The sequence below is a fragment of the Crotalus tigris genome, unplaced genomic scaffold (assembly GCF_016545835.1).
Source record: "Crotalus tigris isolate CLP2741 ecotype Arizona unplaced genomic scaffold, ASM1654583v1 scf7180000019483.1746242, whole genome shotgun sequence".
Classification (NCBI taxonomy): domain Eukaryota; kingdom Metazoa; phylum Chordata; class Lepidosauria; order Squamata; family Viperidae; genus Crotalus; species Crotalus tigris.
The window spans coordinates 255,001-277,212 of record NW_024097562.1 but is presented as its reverse complement, the minus strand read 5'-3'; the positions used below and the strand labels follow the sequence as shown (position 1 = coordinate 277,212).

The 22,212-nt window shown below is 40.4% G+C and overlaps 1 protein-coding gene across 1 annotated transcript in view; it reads right to left on the bottom strand.

Annotated features, from left to right (window-relative positions):
• Positions 1-344: 344 nt before the first annotated feature.
• The window catches only part of NFXL1 (nuclear transcription factor, X-box binding like 1), a 60,709-nt gene continuing 38,841 nt past the window's right edge, over positions 345-22,212 (bottom strand). Inside the window, exons 16-22 of the mRNA XM_039362884.1 lie at positions 16,864-17,004; positions 13,224-13,390; positions 11,487-11,556; positions 10,348-10,452; positions 6,803-6,889; positions 4,758-4,811; positions 345-1,291 (exon numbers count right to left, since the gene is read on the bottom strand). Of these exons, the coding sequence (XP_039218818.1) occupies positions 1,118-1,291; positions 4,758-4,811; positions 6,803-6,889; positions 10,348-10,452; positions 11,487-11,556; positions 13,224-13,390; positions 16,864-17,004 (798 nt within the window). The 3' untranslated portion in view covers positions 345-1,117. The remainder of the gene's footprint in view (positions 1,292-4,757; positions 4,812-6,802; positions 6,890-10,347; positions 10,453-11,486; positions 11,557-13,223; positions 13,391-16,863; positions 17,005-22,212) is intronic.

The following is a 22,212-nucleotide window of genomic DNA, read 5'->3' as shown; positions in this document are numbered from 1 at the left end:
TCTACATTTTTTTCTTTAATTCTTATTTTACTCTTTATTATATTGTGTAGTTTTTATGTTCTTTGTAAAACTTTAAATAGAATTTTGATGAACAACCAAATATCTGGAAGGTTTGAAGAAGGACTATTAATGGGCTAATGTTAATATACTGTAAATATGTATCAGGTTGTTTGAACGTGTAAACAACTTTTTAACTGTTCACTTAGAACAATTTTAAGATATGCTAATATGTTACAGTAAGTCTTTTTAACACATTAACACATCTGAATCAGATAAGTCCTTTGTACTGTATGTGTGAGCATTGCATATATTGGTAAAATGAGTGCCACTTTATACACAAAACAGACAGAGATAATAATTTATTTAAACTACATTTTCATTATGAAAACAGTTTTTCAGAGGAGCAGAGTTATCACCTTTAAATACTATGGTTTGGAACTGTTTCAGCTGAAGACAGATAAATCTAAAGAAGAAGCATGTACACAGACTATTGTGGAAATCACAGTAGAAAAGTGTCTAATATGAAAAGAGCTGCTATTTGATTATACAATTAGCAAAAATGGATCTTAAGAGCACAGAATGCTTAAAGTAGGTTTTCAAAATAAACAACATCTGACAAAGTATAATTAGAATTGCTATACAGCTTCAGGTTTTCCTTTAAGGACCTATATTAATTAACTAAATGGAAAATAAAATTCTGAAATTTCATTTAGCTAGTTGCTAAACCACACACCTCTAGGACTGTGCAAGTGTACTAACCCAACTTTAATATATACAATTTAAATCACCAAGGGGTCATGCTCATGAACACTCTTTGAAATAACTAAGCACTGGCAACCCTCACAGATAGCCTGAAACAAAATAATGTCAGAGAAGCAATACGTGATTAATCTTACGCAAATGTTTTAAATAACCTGACCTAACTGCCTAGGACTGAGTATCGTACGATCATCACAAGGTATTTTAAAGTGATTTTGAGGTAAAAACCGAAATAGGTTCTGTTTTATCAATAAACAGTGACATTACTGAAAAATACCAATGACCATTAATTCTCAATATAGAACACAGAACATTGTACCAACTCTTTACACAGAAGCATGCGGAAGTAATTAAGACTTCAGTTATTGTATGCTAGGAACCAGGCAACCATTAAGACTATAATTCCACAGACTGGCAGCAAAACCACATTCTTATACTTTTGCCATAAAGTTTGTTCAACTTCAATCTCGTCCTTTTTCCTCTTATTCTTACGACGTCCTTTCAGTCTGTTTTCAAAAGCCTCCAGTTCTGCCTGCAGAGGAGAGAGAGAAAAAAAGACCGAAATTAAATGATACAAAAAATTAACAATAAAACTTACCAAGTTTTCCCCCCCCACTTGCTTCTCAAAATAAGACATTGTACGATACAGTGGCTCTGTGTAAATGGAATAATGCCACGGTCTGACTTGGTGATGCTCATTAAGGAAAGAAATGGGACTAATCCAACCCATCTTGAGAGCATCAGACGGGGAAGAGTCCTTCTGCTCAAGCATATGGTGGCACATGCACACTTTGACCCTACTCATATACTGCAAGTTCACTTGGAGTGAAACAAAAAGTCTAGAGCATGTACAGGTGAAACTCGAAAAATTAGAATATCGCGCAAAAGTTCATTTATTTCAGTAATGCAACTTAAAAGGTGAAACTACTATATGAGATAGACTCATTACATGCAAAGCAAGATAGTTCAAGCCGTGATGTGTCATAATTGAGATGATTATGGCTTACAGCTCATGAAAACCCCAAATCCACAATCTCAGAAAATTAGAATATTGTGTAAAGGTTCAATATTCTAGGCTCAAAGTGTCCCACTCTAATCAGCTAATTAAACCATAACACCTGCCAAGGGTTCCTGTGCTTGATTGGCCAGCAAACGCGCCTGACCTGAACCCCATAGAGAATCTATGGGGCATTGCCAAGAGAAAGATGAGAGACATGAGACCGAACAATGCAGAAGAGCTGAAGGCCGCTATTGAAGCATCCTGGTCTTCCATAACACCTCAGCAGTGCCACAGGCTGATAGCTTCCATGCCACGCCGCATTGAGGCAGTAATTGCTGCAAAAGAGGCCCGAACCAAGTACTGAGTACATATGCATGCTTATACTTTTCAGAGGTCCGATATTGTTCTATGTACAATCCTTGTTTTATTGATTGCATGTAATATTCTAATTTTCTGAGATTGTGGATTTGGGGTTTTCATGAGCTGTAAGCCATAATCATCTCAATTATGACACATCACAGCTTGAACTATCTTGCTTTGCATGTAATGAGTCTATCTCATATATTTGTTGTTGTTAATTGCGAAGTCGTATCCGACCTATCGCGACCCCATGAACAATGTTCCTCCAGGTCTTCCTGTCCTCAACCATCTTCTGGAGTCCATTGAAGTTCACGCCTGCTGCTTCAGTGACTCCATCTCATATATTAGTGTCACCTTTTAAGTTGCATTACTGAAATAAATGAACTTTTGCGCGATAACTCTAATTTTTCGAGTTTCACCTGTATATTCTTCGTAGTCTTGGAATAAGCAACAGATTTCTGGAACTTCCAGCAATTATGGACTTCATTTTTATTAAAAAAAATATGCATTTGTGTGCTCATGGATACTGAGGTGAGAAGATACACGCAAAGAACACATTCAATGCTTCTTCAGGGAGAAGCTTCAACTCTAAATAGCAATAGCCCTTAGACTTATATACCGCTTCACAGTGCTTTACAGCCCTCTCTAACTGGTTTACAGAGTCATATATTGCCCTCAACAATCTGGGTCCTTATTTTACCAACCTCAGGAGGATGGAAGGCTGAGTCAATCTTGAGCCAGTGAGAACTGAACTGCTGGCAGTCGGCTGGCAATTGGCAGAGTTAGCCTACAATATTGCATTCTAACACTGCGCCACCATGACCCTTAAGACAGTAGCTCCTTATTAAGAAGGACATTATGATTTTAGCACTAGCCCGGGGTAGGCAACTTTGGCTCTTTTATGACTCGTGGACTTCAACTCCCAGAATTCCTGAGCCAGCATGGCTGGCTCAGGAATTCTGAGAGTTGAAGTCCACGAGTCATAAAAGCCAAGATTGCCTACCCCTGCACTAGCCCATACTTAAAGAACCATCTGTATATAAAGTATATGGTATATATCATGAGATATACATCGAATGTTTAATATTGCTGCAATGAGCAACTTGTGCCGTGGAAGGAAAAAAGAGAAACTATGAATTTACTATATACTATACGTACATCGATTTTATTTTCCTGGTCTCCAAGATCACCACAGATGGGGACTGCAGCCAAGAAATTAAAAGATGCTTACTCCTGGGGAGGAAAGCTATGGCAAATCTAGACAGTATACTAAGCAGAGACATCACCCTGCCAACAAAAGTGCATATAGTCAAGGCCATGGTTTTCCCAGTTGCAATGTATGGCTGTGAAAGTTGGACCATAAGAAAGGCTGAGCGCCAAAGAATTGAGGCCTTTGAACTATGGTGCGAGTCCCTTGGACTGCAAGGCATTCAAACCGGTCAGTCCTAGAGGAGATCAACCCTGATTGCTCTTTAGAAGGCCAGATCCTGAAGTTGAAACTCAAGTACTTTGGCCACCTAATGAGAAGGAAGGACTCCCTGGAGAAGAGCCTAATGCTGGGAAAGATTGAGGGCAATAGAAGAAGGGGACGACAGAGAATGAGGTGGCTGGATGGAGTCACTAAAGCAGTAGGCGTGAGCTTAAATGGACTCCAGAAGATGGTAGAGGACAGGAAGATCTGGAGGAACGTTGTCCATGGGGTCGCGATGGGTCGGGCATGACTTCGCAACTAACAACAACAACATGTGTTATGGTTGATATAGATTGCATTAAATAAATTCCATTATAAAGAAAAAGAATTTCTGATAATTGTATTATCAAAGCTTGTTCATGAAGATTTTAATCCGAGAAGAGTGAAGATGTTAAGAGGAAAGGATATTACTAGACAAAACAGGCACTACAGTTTTAAAAATATAATTATGCAATAATATTTAGCCAACCCAAAACGTGGGTATTGCTCTTTTTCCACGATCACATGTGCAGTACAAGTAGCATTTGGTACAGTTATAAATAACATTCTTATCAACAAATGAAGATCCTCTTTGTCATGCAAAAAAGAAGGAACATTTAGAAGAATGAAAACTGCCCAAAGTAACCGCATTTGTTATGCAGTCGTTTGAGAGGTGATCATCAAACCATATTTGAACACATTGATCAGATTGCCCATAGAAGCCAAAATTCTTCCAAATTACAGCTGATCACGATTGTGCAGTGGGCATTTATAACTAATATGCAATCGTTCCATTTGCCTCTTCCTACCAACAGGTAGAGCTAAGTAAATCAGGGAGCTTGACGTGTGTTTTGTTTAGCATTACCTCTCGACAGAATCCCTTTTGATAAGGTTGTCGCTGACCCTTGGCATCAGAGTCTACATCATCAGAAGGGCAACAAAATGGAGATCCCAATAAAACACAGCAACGTATTCACAACATGAAGCGATCTAGATTGACACAAGGAACTAAAGGGGATCAACTGAGTAAGGGTGTACCACTGGTTGCTCAAACACAGTAAATCCGCAGAATGAAGTCGGCTTGTGTAGAATTTCACAAGTTCACTTTAACCTGAAATATCTACTTCAAGGCAAAACATATTAAAAGTTTATCTTATACGATGGAAAGAGAGTTGGGGGGGGGTATACCTGTTGTCTTCGTTTCTCCTCTTCAATGGCAGCTCTAGCCTCTGCTTCCTTAATCTGGATAAATAAAATATAAAACTCACTGTATTGCTTTTTGAGAAAACAGTTTTAAACAGATTCTCTAACTACAACATATTTTCATATAACATGACATTAGCTCACTAAGGTGTAGCCCAGGGGTAGACAACCTTGGCTCTTTTATGACTCGTGGACTTCAATTTCCAGAATTCCTGAGCCAACCATGCTGAGGGGAAAGGGAGAGGTTTCCCAGCTGAGCCATGCTGGCTCAGGAATTCTGGGAGTTGAAGTCCACAAGTCATAAAAGAGACGAAGTTGCCAAGCCCTGGCCTAGGCCTATGCCGCTTTATGACTCGTGGACTTCAACTCCCAGAATTCCTGAGCCAGCATGGCTCAGCTTGGAAACCTCTCCCTTTCCCCTCAGCGTGGCTGGCTCAGGAATTCTGGGAGTTGAAGTCCACGAGTCATAAAAGAGCCAAAGTTGCCTGTCCCTGGTATAGCCCGAGAACTTTCTAAGCCATGCTACTCAACTTCATTAAGAACAGTAAAATGTTGGTTTAATTGTCAAATTGGGGGGGGGGGGAGAGAGTGAATGCTATTCCTGATTGTCCATTCAACTGGAGAATATATCACCCACAGCAGCGTTATCATACAAATGACACAAATTGCATTATTTGCCATCGGTTTATATCATTTATATAATGACAGCAGTGCAAAAATTAGTTCAAATCAAGTAAGCACGTTGGGGAGGGGGATTAGGAAAGCAGCATTGTGCTAATGTGAGTAAAATTTGGACCCTGCACGTGCTTTGCTACACTGCACTGCATATACCAAATTGCTCTATTTGTGTCTGGGTGTTTTGTCTGCTTCTGTCTTAATATATTCCTGCGCTTAAAAAGCGTGCAGGTATGTTGTATTGATTGAAAATCCTCCTGAGCTTTTCAGATATTCCTGCAACGTATGAAATGACGTTGCTGTTTGTTGCTCTTCTTTGTCTGTTATGAAGGAGCTCCTGCTGGATCTTTTTGTGGATTTGATGAAGACCCAGTTAGGATAGCGGCCCGGGGTAGGCAACCTTGGCTCTTTTATGACTGGTGGACTTCAACTCCCAGAATTCCTGAGCCAGCCATGCTGAGGGGAAAGGGAGAGGTTTCCAAGCTGAGCCATGCTGGCTCAGGAATTCTGGGAGTTGAAGTCCACGATTCCTAAAAGAGCCAAGGTTGCCTCCCCCTGCACTAGGCCAAACTATTATTCTGCATCAGCCTCTTATAACTGAAATTACATGCACAAATTGGACTGGGTACATACACAATTGTCAAATGATAAAAACCACAGCCAAGCACACGCATAAACTAACTGACAGTTTTGAAATGACAACAGATACACTCAGTAAATTATAACCCACAAAATATAATAGACCAGACAGTGCAGAATAGCAATTCAGAGTGAGCGGTGCATTTCCCAGTAAATGAAAATGTACACCTTCTATAAAAGACTCAAGAAACACCCCAACATAAAGGAAATTATAGACAAAACTAGAGCAGGGGTCTTCAAACTTGGCCCTTTTATGACTTGTGAACTTCAACTCCCAGAATTCCTCAGCCAGGCTTGCTGGCTGAGGAATTCTGGCTGAGTTGAAGTCCACAAGTCATAAAAGGGCCAAGTCTGAAGACCCCTGAACTAGAGGAATAAATAAGAGTTGAAATCACCGCAACCTAACATGTGTCCTGGCACACAGCATTGAAGAGCAAGACAATGGAACCTGGATTATATTATATTATACCAAGGCAATCAACCCCGCCCTACAGTATTTCATCTAATTCTGCATTGTTCTTGGCTCAGCTCTGCTTCAGACAGTTGCAGTCCCACCTGGAGACTTTCTGCTTTATTTGCACTACATACAAATGAACTAAATTTAACATGCAATTGCTGTTTAATTGGCCTACCCAACAGTCTTGGTAAGTAATCTTCCACACATTTCCATCACTCAAAATAGCAATAACATATTGTAACGGCGAAGGGCAAATTACCTCAGAAGCTTTCCGTTTCATTTCTTTGCATACCTCATCACATTCTAAGAAACACTGACCTTCCCGAACTTCATTGCACAAAATTTCCTAGGAGAGAACAAGTTGATTTTTTTTAAACAAATCATTACTCCCCCCCCCCACAAAAGGTCTGTATATATTATAACGTTACTTGCTACAAAGGATGTTCAAAATAAACTATTTTATTCTCCCAACAAACAAAAGTACACTTGTAGCTATTTGTTTATATTTCATATTTCTAAACTGCCCATCTCCCTTAAAGAGAGGCTCTAAGTTGCTCCAAATTATTTGATTAAGATTAAGGGAAGGGAAGGGAAGGGAAGGGAAGGGAAGGGAAGGGAAGGAAGGAAGGAAGGAAGGAAGGAAGGAAGGAAGGAAGGAAGGAAGGAAGGAAGGAAGGAAGGAAGGATTTTATTGCACTCATCTGCTAGCTGGATGGATGCTACAATTCCCCTTCTGTGTAGCTCCCATATCCTTCCAAAGTGGGGAGATTTGGGAAGGAAGAGAGGGCAGAATAAAGAGAGTTGAAGATCTACCCACCCATCTGCCAGATCATCAGTTAATATGCGACAAATGTCTTGTAAGTAGAATCCACAAATGTAAGATATAACTAATAATAAACATACAGGGAATCGATTGGGGGGGGGGAAATATTAACGGTATCTCCCAGGCATTAAAGGGCCTAACCAGCATTCTTCTTACAAGAAGAGAATGGAAACCAAAGTTAGTCCAAACTGTGTGCAGTGCACAACAAAAAGTCACACATAGGGCTGTCAGCAAGATTTGTAAAAAAAAAAATAAAGCCAAGATGATAGCTGCAATCAAAGCTCGACCTATTTTGTGTGCAATGTTAATATTTTTCAAAGTTAATTGAGGTAGAAAGATCACTATCGTAATTCTATTTCAGGAATTACCTATTAAAGATTGTTTGCCATACTAACTGCTGAAAAATATATCTGCCAATTTATATCTTGCTATATTTTAGTCTCAAAATAAATTAAAAATTGGGAATTTACTTCAAACTGTTACTTATATGTTAATGAAGATGCCAAAATGGCCCTCACTCTTGTTATATTTAATTTAATTCATGGCATCCATCCATCTCATATTATCTGGCTGTTGTTGTTGTTGTTGTTGTTGTTGTTGTTGTTGTTGTTGTTGTTATTATTATTATTATTATTATTATTATTATTACTATTATTAATCGCACAGTTAGCCAGATGTTCAGACTGGATTTGGCATTTTTGTCTACCAAGGACCTGGGATAGACAGATGTAGAAGTTTGAATTGATGATATTACAGATATCGTCGCAGGATGGAAGCTGTTCCTAGTAAGGCTGCCTTTTGCAATTGACTGATGGCGAATGTCAATGCCAAAGGTATCCAAGTGATGCTCCAGTTGTTTTGGGACTGCACCCAAGGCGCCTATTATTATTGGTACGTTGGGTGCAATCCCAAAACAACTGGAGCACCACTTGGACATCATTGGCATTGACAAATTATTACTATTATTATTGTTCTTGTTGTTATCTGCATTTTCTCCTGTACTGAATGTATTTTTATGTTGTTCGCTATCTGGCAATAGTCTGGCAAATAGTCAACATATACATTATACCAAAAAAAGCCCAATATAACATAATCCTACATTTTATTAGGAACTGAACATCCTTTTTCATTCATGTCACTTAGTAATACATGGAATTAAGTTGAGCATCATTGGCATTTAATTGGATTGTTTTAGATCAATGTTTCTCAACCTTGACAATTTTAAGGCATGTGGACTTCAACTCCCAGAATTCCACAGCCAGCAATGCTGGCTGTGGAATTCTGGGAGTTGAAGTCCACATGCCTTAAAATTGTCAAGGTTGAGAAACACTGTTTTAGATGGATATTCAACACACATTAAGAGCCCTAAACAATTTTCCACAATGAATTCCTGATTTACAGGATCCAGTCTGGGTCGGTAACTGGGACCAGAGGTTTAGTAGTCCGAGCTTTCAGATTTATGCTGAAGCCCCCATCCTCAGGGAACTTTTCTCTAGCAGAGTGTGAACTGAATTCAATTCAGACTGAATTCAATTCCTAATTTAATTCAATATTCAAAACTTACTCATAATATTTATATTATGAATATTAATACAGGAGACAGGTTTATGACAGATGCATCTGCTTGACTCTCAGAAGTATGCTGCCTGGCTAATTTCAGAATATCCTATTAGCATAATTAGTAGCATTCAAGGAAGAAAAACACATTTATTTTTATGGATAACTAAATAGATATTCAATTGACGCCTGTCGTGAAATGGAATTTAACGTTCTGCTTTTCTTTCTCTTTCCACCTAGCATGTCATCACCAATCTAAAATATCACATCCAGCCATATGCAAGTGATTAAATGAAATAATTACCCATTTTTTTCAGTTCTACATTAATTATGCCATAAATATCATAGGGCTTAAAGAGCTTCTATTGTCACTATTTCAACTGCATCTATAATATGTTATCTATTTCTTGTACAAAGCAGCCAAATAAATAAATAAATACGAAGAGCTGAAAGGAAGGAGTTTGGAGAATTCTTTCCAATTAAGGATGACTTCAAGACAGAAAAAATGAAAAGCGCACGTAAGTTTTTTTTTTAAAAAATTCCACACTAAGACTCATCTTGTAATTTGCACTTAAATGTGTATACACCCAGAGTTGAGTAGCATACACATTTAATAAAGCTGTTATTGTTGCTAAATGTTAATTAATAATACTGTTGTATTATTATTACAGACCTAAAAATATAGTACTTTATACCATTTAATTTATACAGTGTATATTTGTTTGTTATTTTATGCTTTTGTTATCTTTAATATAGCTTTATTATAAATTCGAGTTAAGCGTAACAAGCAAAACTAAAAATACAATAAAAATATTGATATTAATTATTATAATGAACTTTTTTTTAAAAAAGGAAAAGCAGTATAGTGATTGATTTACAACAATTCATTTAGTAACGGTCCAAAGTTACAATGACACTGAAAAAAGTGACTTATGACCTTTTTTTCACACTTATGGCTGTTGTGGCATCCCCATGGTCACATGATCAAAATTCAGACGCTTGGCAACTGACTCAGATTTATGACGGTTGCAGTGTTCCCGGGGTCATGTGATCACCTTTTGCGACCTTTTGACAAGCAAAGTCAATGGGGAAGCCAGATTCACTTAACAACCGTGTTGCTAACTTAACAACTGAAGCGATTCACTTAACAACTGTCGCAAAAAAGGTCATAAAAAGGGACAAAACTCACTGAACAAATGTCTCACTTAGCAAAAGAAATTTTGGGCTCAATTGTGGTTGTAAGTTGAGGACTACCTATAGTAAACCCTAAGCCGATTTCTCCTCGTGGAACAAGGTTTCCCTGTGTGACCTCCTAAAATTGCTCCAGAAAGTCCCTCAGTGGTAAAATCACATTTCACGAATAAAATCATACAAAAGACAATAACCTTGTTTATGATTCAGTTTACCACATCAATGTAGCTTACCTTTTTGAGTCTCTTACAAGGGCAACGGATCTTAACCTTCTGATTACAATTCTGACAACACTCCCCTAGATGACATATCTCTTTACATCGATGACCACAAGGCAGCTGTAAAGTCCGAGAGAAATATTATGTGTCTGGCACGAAACATAAATGCTCAGTTTTGCTCACTTGCATTTGTGGGTTATACAGTAGACTTAAATTCCTTGCCCTTTGAGCCAAGGATGCTAAGAAATTTTCTATACAATGCATTTTAATGCAAAACTCTTTCCAGGCTAATACCAAGATAACAATGTAGATTCACCCATGCAGTCACCAGATGTTAAACACTTCTTCAGAATTTACTATTCAAATCAACCCACAGACTCGTCTTCCCCATTAGCTTTTAGAATTAAAGTCACTGGATGCATTTGTCAGTGGTCATAAATGGAGGTAGTGACAGATTTTATCTTCCTGGTCTCCAAAATCACCACAGATGGGGACTGCAGCCAAGAAATTAAAAGACGCTTGCTCCTGGGGAAGAAAGCTATGACAAATCTAGACAGAATCCTAAAAAGCAGAGACATCACCCTGCCAACAAAAGTACGTATAGTCAAGGCCATGATTTTCCCAGTTGCAATGTATGGCTGTGAAAGCTGGACCATAAGAAAGGCTGAGTGCCAAAGAACTGAGGCCTTTGAACTATGGTGCTGGAGAAGACTCCTGCAAGTCCCCTGGACTGCAAGGCGATCAAACCGGTCAGTCCTAGAGGAGATCAACCCTGACTGCTCCTTAGAAGGCCACTCAAGTACTTTGGCCACCTAATGAGAAGGAAGGACTCACTGGAGAAGAGCCTAATGCTGGGAAAGATGGAGGGCAATAGAAGAAGGGGATGACAGAGAATGAGGTGGCTGGATGGAGTCACTGAGGCAGTAGGCGTGAGCTTAAATGGACTCCAGGAGATGGTAGAGAACAGGAAGGCCTGGAGGAACGTTGTCCATGGGGTCACGATGGGTCGGATAGGACTTCGCAACTAACAACAACAGTGCATGGCTTAGGCACTTCAGATGACTTCTGAAATCTGCTATGATGCTACTTATCAATTTCCAGTGCTACATCACTGCCATCAATAGATTCAAATGCTTTTTTCTTTTAGGGTTTACCTCTCTGGGGCACTGGTTTTTGCATGAACTCAGCTCTTCTTTTTCTTTTGCATCGGCATTAGTGATTTTTCTGAAGAAATATAAACCAATGGTCATTCATAAAAAAAAGAGAGATTAAAATAAACAGCAAGTTATTCATTATCTTATTTTCTATCAACGTATCGATGCTGAACTGAGAAAGCAGGTGTAAAACAGGTGAGGATAAAAAAAGCAGATTTGAGTTTGAACAATCAAATATATCCGATTTAATACCGGATTAAGTGATAATCTCATGAGCATAAAATGAAGAAATCCTATAAGGCAACACCTGAAATACCCTCTGTATCTCAGAGAGGTTTGGCAAAAATGCTTTGATTCCATCTAGGCCAGTGGTTCTCAACCTGTGGGTCGGGACCCCATTTGGGGTCGAACGACCATTTCACAGGGGTCGCCAAACAAGGCTGTCCGCCATTTTTTTCCCCTTTTCTTTGGCCATGCCCGGTGATGTATAAGTGGTTGGGGATCACCACAACATGGGGAACTGTATTATGGGGTCGCAGCATTATAAAGGTTGAGAACCACTGATCTAGGCTGATCATTAGGATAAATTGACTACTAACCCTGCATGCCCAAAAATAATAGTTCTAGATTTAATCTTTAAACCAGTGGTTCTCAACCTTTTTAATGCCGCGACCCCCCAACCGGTCGTAAGTCGAGGACTACTCAACTGGTGCAGCACCGTTTGCAGAATGGGACTTTTGGCGGGCTCAGCAGGGCAGAGACAGCCTGGACAATTCCTATTGGCTTTTGAAAGCCAATAGAAATAGACTCTATTCAAGAGAGTCTATTATATTGGCTTTCAAAAGCCAATAGAATAAAAGGGAGTAGCACAGCTAAGGAAAAGGGGGGAAAAAATGGCGGACTGCGTTGTTTGGCGACCCCCGTGAAATGGTCGTTCGACCCCAAATGTGGTCCTGACCCACAGGTTGAGAACCACTGCTTTAAACCTAGTTTTTCAAGTCTTTTATTTCTGAAACATAAGCAGCAAGCAAAAAGAAGTCAAAAAGGTAGATGAGCCAGACAGTATAAAGTTCTAGTACAGGGGTCCCCAACCCCCGGTCCGTGGACCAGTACCGGGCCTCGGCATGCCAGCAACCGGTCCACACAAACAAGGGAAGCCTCATCCCCAGGATGCAGGCAGCACACAAAACCACGTACGCTCCAGTCCATGGAAAAATCTCTCTCCATGTAACCGGTCTCTGGTGCCCAAAAAGTTGAGGACCTCTGTTCTAGTACAGTAAAACGACAATTTGTTTTACTCCTACTAGTGTATCAGTTTGAATCAAGTCTGAAGGAAAACCCTGGAAATTGGTACCTCCATCTACCATTCCAAACAGCCTCCCCCCCAAAAAAAACAATAAAACCAATTCTTCTTTTTTTCTTCTTCTCCTTCCTTCCTTCTCCTTCTCCTCCTCCATCATCCTCATTTACAGATGCCTATTCTAGGGAACTCTGGGCAGCCTACAAATAGAATATGATTAAAACATAAACAACAAGATTGTTGGGACTAACCACAACTATTAAAATATCCCCTGGTGCAGTTGCCTTCCACCAGATGATTCTGACTGTTTATTCAGAAAGAGGAGGAGGAAGGGAGGTGGGTGAACCCCCATCTCGGCACAACAGTGTAAAAACTAAATAAAAATAGCTTCATTACCAAAAGTGGAAACAGACAAACCAGACCCTTTAATTACGTACATGCATTCAATGTACAGACTTGTCAGTCTGCAGTGACATTTTATTCGGATCATTTGGGCACATGGCGGGCATTCTCCAGGATGGCATGGCAGAGGGCACGCATGAGAACACCCAGGGGGTCGTGGCTTGGAACATCCTTCTTCACACTGAGAACATTCTGGACCTGCCTAGTAAAATAGCAAAACATGATTTATAGTTTATTTGCTTTTTTAGACAATCTGTTCATTTAAACCAGCGTTTCTCAACCTTGACAATTTTAAGGCATGTGGACTTCAACTCCCAGAATTCCACAGCCAGCATTGCTGGCTGTGGAATTCTGAGAGTTGAAGTCCACATGCCTTAAAATTGTCAAGGTTGAGAAACACTGATTTAAACGTATGTAAAGATGCTTGGCTCGGTCAAGTGACAAAATGTTAATATATTGGTCTGAAACCTAAAAAACAAAAATACATATGCAGAAGCCATGTGGACTTTTGTTCTTTCTGCACCTCCTCCCTGAAAGTCATTCCTAAAAAAGGGATGGGTAGGGGAGGCTTCTGTGCAACCTAAATGAATCTGCAGTTGGACAAAAGGTTAAGCTTGCTGACCAGAGAAATAATGTTTTCTGTTTGCTTTTTTCTACATTAAGCGATCACCTTGGTGTAAAAGGGGTACCCCGGATAACAAGTGAGAGGGTCAAAGCACTCGGAAAGGAGCACTGCTTTCAGCAGGAGATAACATCTTTTAGATTCACACCTAAATAGAGCTGGTCCCTGCGTTCAAAAATTTAAGAGGTAATTAAACTAAGAGCTGACAAAACACAGGAACCAGAACAAAGAATGGTTAACGGCACAAACGTTAATCTCAGAAAGATTAAATGAACGAACGGGTTCTCTGAGTCTGACTGTGGCATTTAAGCACAAAGCCAATGCATTTGCATTGCTTTTTACCCCTATTGAGCAAAGGTCGATTTGAGTCATGAAGTTATCACTGTTTAAATATATTGAAAAGAAAAATATCCACGTGAACCTGCTATTTGCAATGTCTTCTGTTTTACACTATAGCAGACATGTCAAACACAAGGCCAGGGGGCCAAATGCAGCCTGCGAAGTGGTATCATGTGGCCCGCGAAGCCATCCTGGAAACGGTGAGGGAACGGCCCCCACTGCCTTGGCCCTGGCCCAGGCCGGCCGGGAGGGAGCCAATGTACAATTTTGTGGTGGCCATCTATGCTGAAACGCATTCAGTCTTAGCTCCACAAGGCCGTCTGGAAACAGCGAGGAACCAGCCCCTGCCGTGTCGGCTCTGCCCCCTGGGTACATGTGGGGAGGTGTCACCCTTTGTGAGGAATGAAGAAATGCAGCATCACCTGGAAGTGGTCCTGGTCCCACCCCTTTCTGCCACAGATCCTCAGATCTGTCCCACTTCTGTCCAGGCCCCCACAGGCACCACTGACGCGAACAATGTAGAGCTGGCCACACTCATCCAGTAGGCCACACCCACTCCATCCATGCTCTCAGTAGGCTGCACCCACCCTGGCCACACCCACCTGGCCCTCCGAGGGCAACTGCAATGCTGATGCGGCCCTCAATGAAATTGAGTTTGATACCTCTGCACTATAGCATTAGGAGCCATTACTACCGGCTGCCTGAGAAATGGCCCAGTCACCCACCCAGCAGCCCAGGGCCCGGAGAGGCCAGGATGGGCATTGAGGCAGTGGGAGGCCAGTTGAGTGGGGGTGGCCCAGTGCAAACAGAGGCCAGCTAAGCAGTGGCAGCATGGAGCTGAGTGGCAATGGAACACAGCTGGTGGCAGTGGACCAGCAGCTGAGAGCAGCGCGGCAGACCAGCTGAGCAGCAGCAGCACAAAGCTATTGGCAGCGAAGTAGAATACTCAGAGCATCACATCCCACAGCATTGTCCAGGCAACCGAAGGGCAAGAAGGCAGGTGGGAGGAAAGGGATATAAGTACACAACACTTCAAGACAGGGAGCAAAGGGATAACTGTTCAAGGCAGGGAGTAGAGCAGTGATGGCGAACCTTTTAGAGACCGAGTGCCCCAAAACCGCCCCCCCACCCCTGTCCCTGCTCCGCCCTGCCCACTGGGCCACCCACCACCTTCATAGCCCACCACAGATCACCCAGGCAGCCCAACAGCGCCATAGCAGCCACACTCTCCGCCCATGCCCCCACAGCATCATCTGCGCGCAACAGGGCGCAAGGGCAGAGTCTTGTCCCCACTGCCTGGGTATCATGTCCTTGGCTGCGGTGCTTCATGTGGGCCGTGCCTGGGGGCGACTCTCCTCTGGGGGGCTGCTGGTGAGGAGGGGGCCATGGGTGGAAATGGGGCTGGGGCGACGGCGCGTGTGCCCACAGAGAGGGCTCCAAGTGCTGCCTCTGGCATGCGTGCCATAGGTTCGCCACCACTGGAGTAATGGCATAAGAGCAAAGCATTTCCTAAAAAGCAGCCAGAGATTTCCTGCAAAGGATCCCCAATCTGTGGGCCACGGCCCACTTCCAGTCCATGGCCTATTCGCAACCAGGCTGTGTGAGTGGCTGGCTGGTGCGCGCACATGCATGTGTGCACACAGCCCCACTCATGCAAATGTTGCGGGTGCTCGGGGCCTCATTCGTGCAAGCATTATGGGTGCGCAGGGCCCCACTGGGGCGAGTGTTGTTGGCTCTCGGGGACTCACTTGCGCAAGTCTCACAGGTGCTCTCGGCCTCACTTGCACGAGCAATGGATGCTTGTATGTGAGCATGCATCTGGCCTTTGACAAAACCATCTCCTTTCCCCCCCTTCCCCCAGGCCACCAACCTGGAAAGGTTGGGGAAATCTGACCTAGAAGATGTAGGAAGTATATCCAGGATCAGCCACAGAGGACTCAGATGCCTATACACTAACACTCCAATTTTGGGGAACATACAGGGTGAATTTGAAGTACATGTAGAGGGCAGGTATGATATAGTTGCCATTACTTCAGTCATCTACTGCAATTATCAGGATTTTTCCTAAAGCAGAAAATAAACTGCCACAGGTTTGTAAAAATACTACTAATGGCTTAATGGTAGACCAAGGCCTTAAGTAAGGCCTTAAGCAGGATAAAGTTTTATTTTAATATTAAAAGTCAGAAATGTTTAGAGTATTCTGTAGTTTTGGCAGCACTGTGGAAGAAAAAAGAAAAAGCAGCACTAGCTAACATAGAATTATTGCAGCAAAATCTAGAGTTACGAGGCTCAACAATTATCAAGCAGTGTTCTATTATCATCTGCAAATCTGTATCATCATTACTATTATCATCTACTAGAATAACTGGTAAGGAATTCAACAAATTGAACCTTCACGAGCCCTAGAAAGCTATAGGTTTTCACTCAGCATAGACAGAGGTAAAGTTAAGTAGATTTACAATCCTATTTAAACTGCCATGTGAGCTCTGCCATTCTTAAATACTTGATTCATGGGGTCCCTGTCTGATGCCACCACTGCACAACAAGCAAGACTGAATAACATTATTCCAAATTTTATTACTATTAGAAAGAATTTTACATTGAGAGGCTCCACGCAACACATCTATACCCCACTTATAATGTAATGCACCTGTTAAGAAAGCTCGGGTCTTATCATGAAACCAACTGTGCTTGCCACTGAAAAGTTTACTTACCTTTTGCCTGTCATTGTTTGCATCTGTTTTAGAAACTGTGTGGCATTCTTTCAGGCAAGTATGATTCTGACAATCAAGCCACCTTCCACAGACTCTATTGCAGGAATATGGCCCTGCACTATTGCATGGCAATGGGGTTATCTGAAAGATTGAAATAATTACTGTAAACAACCTTCAACATTAATTCTACAAGCTTTCATACAAGACAGATTAACACATAAAATTTAATCCTTATTTAGGACATGTTGCTTCAATCATAGATTTTAAGCGGCTTTCAACAGTAAAATCATATTTATTAAGGTTGATCACACAGCCAGCCAAAAGTTTAGACTGGATTTGACATTTTTATCCACCTATTGAGTCCTTCCCAGGACATGGGAAGGCAGTTGTTGTTGGATGATGTTAAAGGTATCATCAAAGGATATAAATTGTTCAAAGTATTATTATTGTTACTTATTCAATGCTGCCTGACTCTGACAAACTCTACTACAGTAGAAGGCAACCGATAATTGTGTTACCACACATTTCATGCAACAATATCCAAAGGTTCAAATTTTGATAAGGATGTTATTATAGGCTTCAATAAACTAGACCAGGGGTAGGCAACCTTGGCTCTTTTATGACTGGTGGACTTCAACTCCCAGAATTCCTGAGCCAGAATGGCTCAGCTTGGAAACCTCTCCATTTCCCCTCAGTGTGACTAGCTCAGGAATTCTGGGAATTGAAGTCCACGAGTCATAAAAGAGCCAAGGTTGCCTACTCCTGAACTAGACAAACTATTTAGAACCATTTCATAGCAGATACAGAGCAGTGTAAAGAGACAGAATGATTTTTTACCACTCTACCACGCATTTTCAGAAAATCCTATTGCTCATGAATAAATCTTTTACCTCAGCTTTTGGAAAAGAATAGAAAATGATGAATTACTGTAAAAAAACCCTAAGGATTTTGAGAAAAGAAAAACTAGACGTTGGCAATAGATGGTATCAAAGTCTTTCACAGTGGCTAATGAAACAAGTGGTTTCATCCTGCTGCCACTGGATGCTACAATATTAATCTCAGATTATCAGCTCCTTTTCTTTGACCAGCAAGATGTATCCATTTTCCTGTTAATGTAATAGGATTGTGACACACATTTGATTTTGGAATGTTAGTGATATAAGCATCAATAAAATAAACAGGCACAATATTAGATTCAAATATTTTATTATAAAATATTTAAAATTTTGGGTTTGCATTGTGATTATTATTTAATTTATGAAGATGTTGAAGAGTACTGGGCCCAAGGCAGAACCTTGATATGTCCCACTGCATACTTCTCTCCCTGTAGATGTTGTACCATTAAGGAATACATGCTGAGTGTGGTTGCTCAGCCAACCTTCATCAACACTTCAAAACTCCTTGTAGGGATCTGGAAGAGTGATTATATTTCAGAATTCTTATACAAATAATCTGAAGACAAGAGTAGGAAAAAAAACAGAGATAGACACCAAACAGAGTTATTAAATACAGATGAGGCTTATGAAGACACAAGCCAATAGGAATTCTGATTATGCTAGAGAGCAAATGCTGATCTGAGAAGGAATAAGGAAGAGAAGAAAAGCAAAGGACAAAGTCTACATGTAGAAAAGGAATATAAATGCCAGGAGCCTATTCAGAATATTAAGCAGGAAGAGAGAGAGAGAGTCATCTATTAACATATGCCTGAATCAGCTTTTATTGTGATTGATTATCTATCTATCTATCTATCTATCTATCTATCTATCTATCTATCTATCTACCTCTATCATCTTATCTACACTCTATCTATCTATCTATCTATCTATCTATCTATCTATCTATCTATCTATCTATCTATCTATCTACCTACCTACCTACCTACCTACCTACCTACCTACCTACCTACCTACCTGAATTTTACCTGGAAACTTTGTACTTTTATTTTTCTATCAATAAAAAAAAGTAGTATTACTATTATTTTCAGAGTTTCATAAAGTTCCCTCCTTCACAGCATTTGGAAGACAATTTTACTTTGTTGGGGTTTCAATTCTAGTTAATTGGCATTATTGTCTTATAAATGGACCAGCTGCAACAACAGTAAAGCAATATTCTCCATTGGCCATGAAAATGTAATACAATAAAATTTTAAAAGCAGATTGAACAAAAATGGTAGGAATGTCTCATCCTTTCATAATTTCTAAAATGCCCCAAAATACAGGTTGAAAGATTGCATTCAAAATTATTGACCCCGTTTCATCTTCTGACATTCTGAATGGACATTTCTGTAGAACGTGCTCTAGTCTGCTGCACTTGTGCATAATTTTTATTACAGGTAGTCCTCAATGTACAACAGTTCATTTAGTGACTGTTCAAAGTTACCGTGCCACTGAAAAAGTGACTTATGACCATTTTTCAAACCCATGACTGTCGCAGCATCCCCATGGTTACTCGGTTTAGATTCAGATGCTGGACAACTGACTCACATCTGTGACAGTTGCAGCATCCTGGGGTCATGTGATTCCCTGTTGCGACGTTCTGACAAACAAAGTCAATGGTGAAGCCAGATTCACTTAATAACCAGGTTACCAATTTAACAACTGCAGTGATTTCACTTCACAAATTGGGTGAGAAAAGTCATAAAATGAGGCAAAACCCATTTAACAAATTTCTCACTTCGGCACATAAACATGGGATTCCATTGTGGTCGTAAGATGAGGACTACCTGTACAGAGAAAGGCTTGGTGCAATAGTTTTCTTCTGTGACACATCCCACTCCCAACTCTTGGTGTCCACCTCCACTCATACGCCTCTGGAAAAAAATGAGCCAAGAAACTCCTGATCTTTCCAGACACCACATCATCTGCAAATCTCAGCCTGCTGGAAAGTTGAGCAATAAGCGTTTCAATCCACACAAGTATAATTCATACTTGTTCTAAATTAACAATCTATGCCAGATGTTCTAGTCTATTATTAATGGTATTTTTTCCAAACCCTAGTGGTCTGAATACAGGCAGTTGTTATTTCTTACCAACCAGGGTCCATTTTTATTGATATTATTATAATTAAATTAGCCTTAACAGTTTACATTCCTGCCAGTCTACATAGGTTTTCTAAAATATACATTATATCAGAATGAGACATCTTGTGTAATCACTGAAAGCATAACATTTTGTATTAAGACCTCCCTATCATTTTTTTTAATCCCGTTGTTTTGCAATAAGAAATTATACTTAGATGACTGGCTGACTACAGCCTTACTGAATCTTGTTCATCAAAATAATCCCTGAAGGCCACTGATCATTATTTTACTATCAAAATTCAAAAACTGAAGCATGTTAACTTTAATGTTTCCTCAAAGTTGTGTCATGTAAAAGCCGCTAAGTTTTTAATATATTGAATTGGGAACTGAAATTTAGTCTTTTTGCTTAGCTTGTGGAGTGGTGTTACCCATATACCTGGATTCCCACAAATCTACACTTAAAAGTTGTTAAAGAGAGAAAAGGAACAAGATCAGAGATGTTGATACTCCAGAATCCACTGTTATAATCATGTATTGTAAGTTATACTGTGTGTCTGGCAACCTCTTTATTTACAATATGAAATAAATAAAACTATTATTACTGTTTAGTATTAAAGCCACTCTTCTGGTCACAATGTGCTTTTAGATAGAAAAGTGGTATCAGTCACATAAAGAAAGCAAAAGAAATACTAGCACGAACAAACTATGTAAGCTTTTCTGCTATGAGCATCCAACAACTGGCAGTTCTAAGTATTCATTTCAAAATATGGAATATTTTATAGATTACATATTTATTGGTCAAAATTCTAAGCCGCCCAACTCCAAAACAACACTGGGCAGAATGAGTAAAGGACAACAGGATAATACTTCAAGCCTAAGCTTGAGTCAGTAAGATGAAAAGCATTTTAAAAGGTACAAAAGAGAAAAGAAGCGGTGCCAAGACCATACTGCATTTTGAGACTTATTGCATAAAGCAAAGGTCCCCAACTTTTGGGCACCAGGGACTGGTTCCGTGGAGAGAGTGCATGGTTTTGTGTGCTGCCTGCATCTTGCGGATGGTGCTTTGCTTGTTTGTGAGGCCTAGTTGCTGGCATGCCACGGCCCGGTACTGGTCCATGGACCAGGGGTTGGGGACCCCTGGCATAAAGGCCTGGAAGACTATTTTCTAAATTACATTAAATAGTAACCACAGTGAATTTCCATGGCACATCTAAAATCCATCATGGCATGAAACCTTATATCATAGGTCTTCAAACTTGGCCCTTTTATGACCTGTGGACTTCAACTCCCAGAATTCCTCAGCCAGGCACAAGGAATTCTGGGAGTTGGAGTCCACAAGTCATAAAAGGGCCAAGTTTGAAGACCCCCGCCTTATATATTTGTGCATGAGACCTAAATTCTTATCATTCTTATATTCTCAAACTGTTTATAATCACATCAGTCACCCTTCCTAATAGCAAACTTTAAGAGAACGCGTTAATTGTTGTTTGGTGATGTTTCATTCATCAACTGTTCATAGTTATGGCAGTGATGAAAAATTGACAACTATTTCTCACGTTTATGATATTTGCAAGTCAGTAAAGTAAAGAAAAACTGAAATAAGATCATAAACACGGTCACAGTTTCACTCAGTGACCGCTTGCCAATCCTAATTCTCATAGCTAAATGGGGAGTACTTGTAGAGTAGAATTGTGGCCAAAATTGGATTATCAAAAAGAAAGAAAGGAAGAGGATGAAAATGCTTGTGGAAACTCAACTAGGTTCAGAAACAATTTTTAAACCTCTTTAAGAAGTCTAACAGAGAAAGGGAACTAATGCCCTAGATCAGGGGTAGGCAACCTTGGCTCTTTTCTGACTCGTGGACTTCATCTCCCAGAATTCCTGAGCCAGCCATGCTGAGGGGAAAGGGAGAGGTTTCCAAGCTGAGCCAGGCTGGCTCAGGAATTCTGGGAGTTGAAGTCCACCAGTCATAAAAGAGCCAAGGTTGCCTATCCCTGCCCTAGAGGACAGATGAACAAATGGCATGCCCAACTTAGAAGGATGCAATATATTTGACAGCAATTTATTTATTCTGTTTATTATGTCAACTGGGACAAAAATCATATTTATAAATTCTAGTTCTCCTATGTTCTTTCAAACCCCCTCCCACTGTATTTTTGGGGGTATTTGTAGTAAGATCGAACTTGCCTCCAAACATTATCTGTCAAAGTTGCCTTCCGTTGCTCAGATGAAATTGCAAGGGATCAATTCCTTCTTTACAAATCTCAAGCCATTTTAATGATAAAATATCCTTGTTACTTAAACATATTCTAAGAACCTCACTTTTTTTC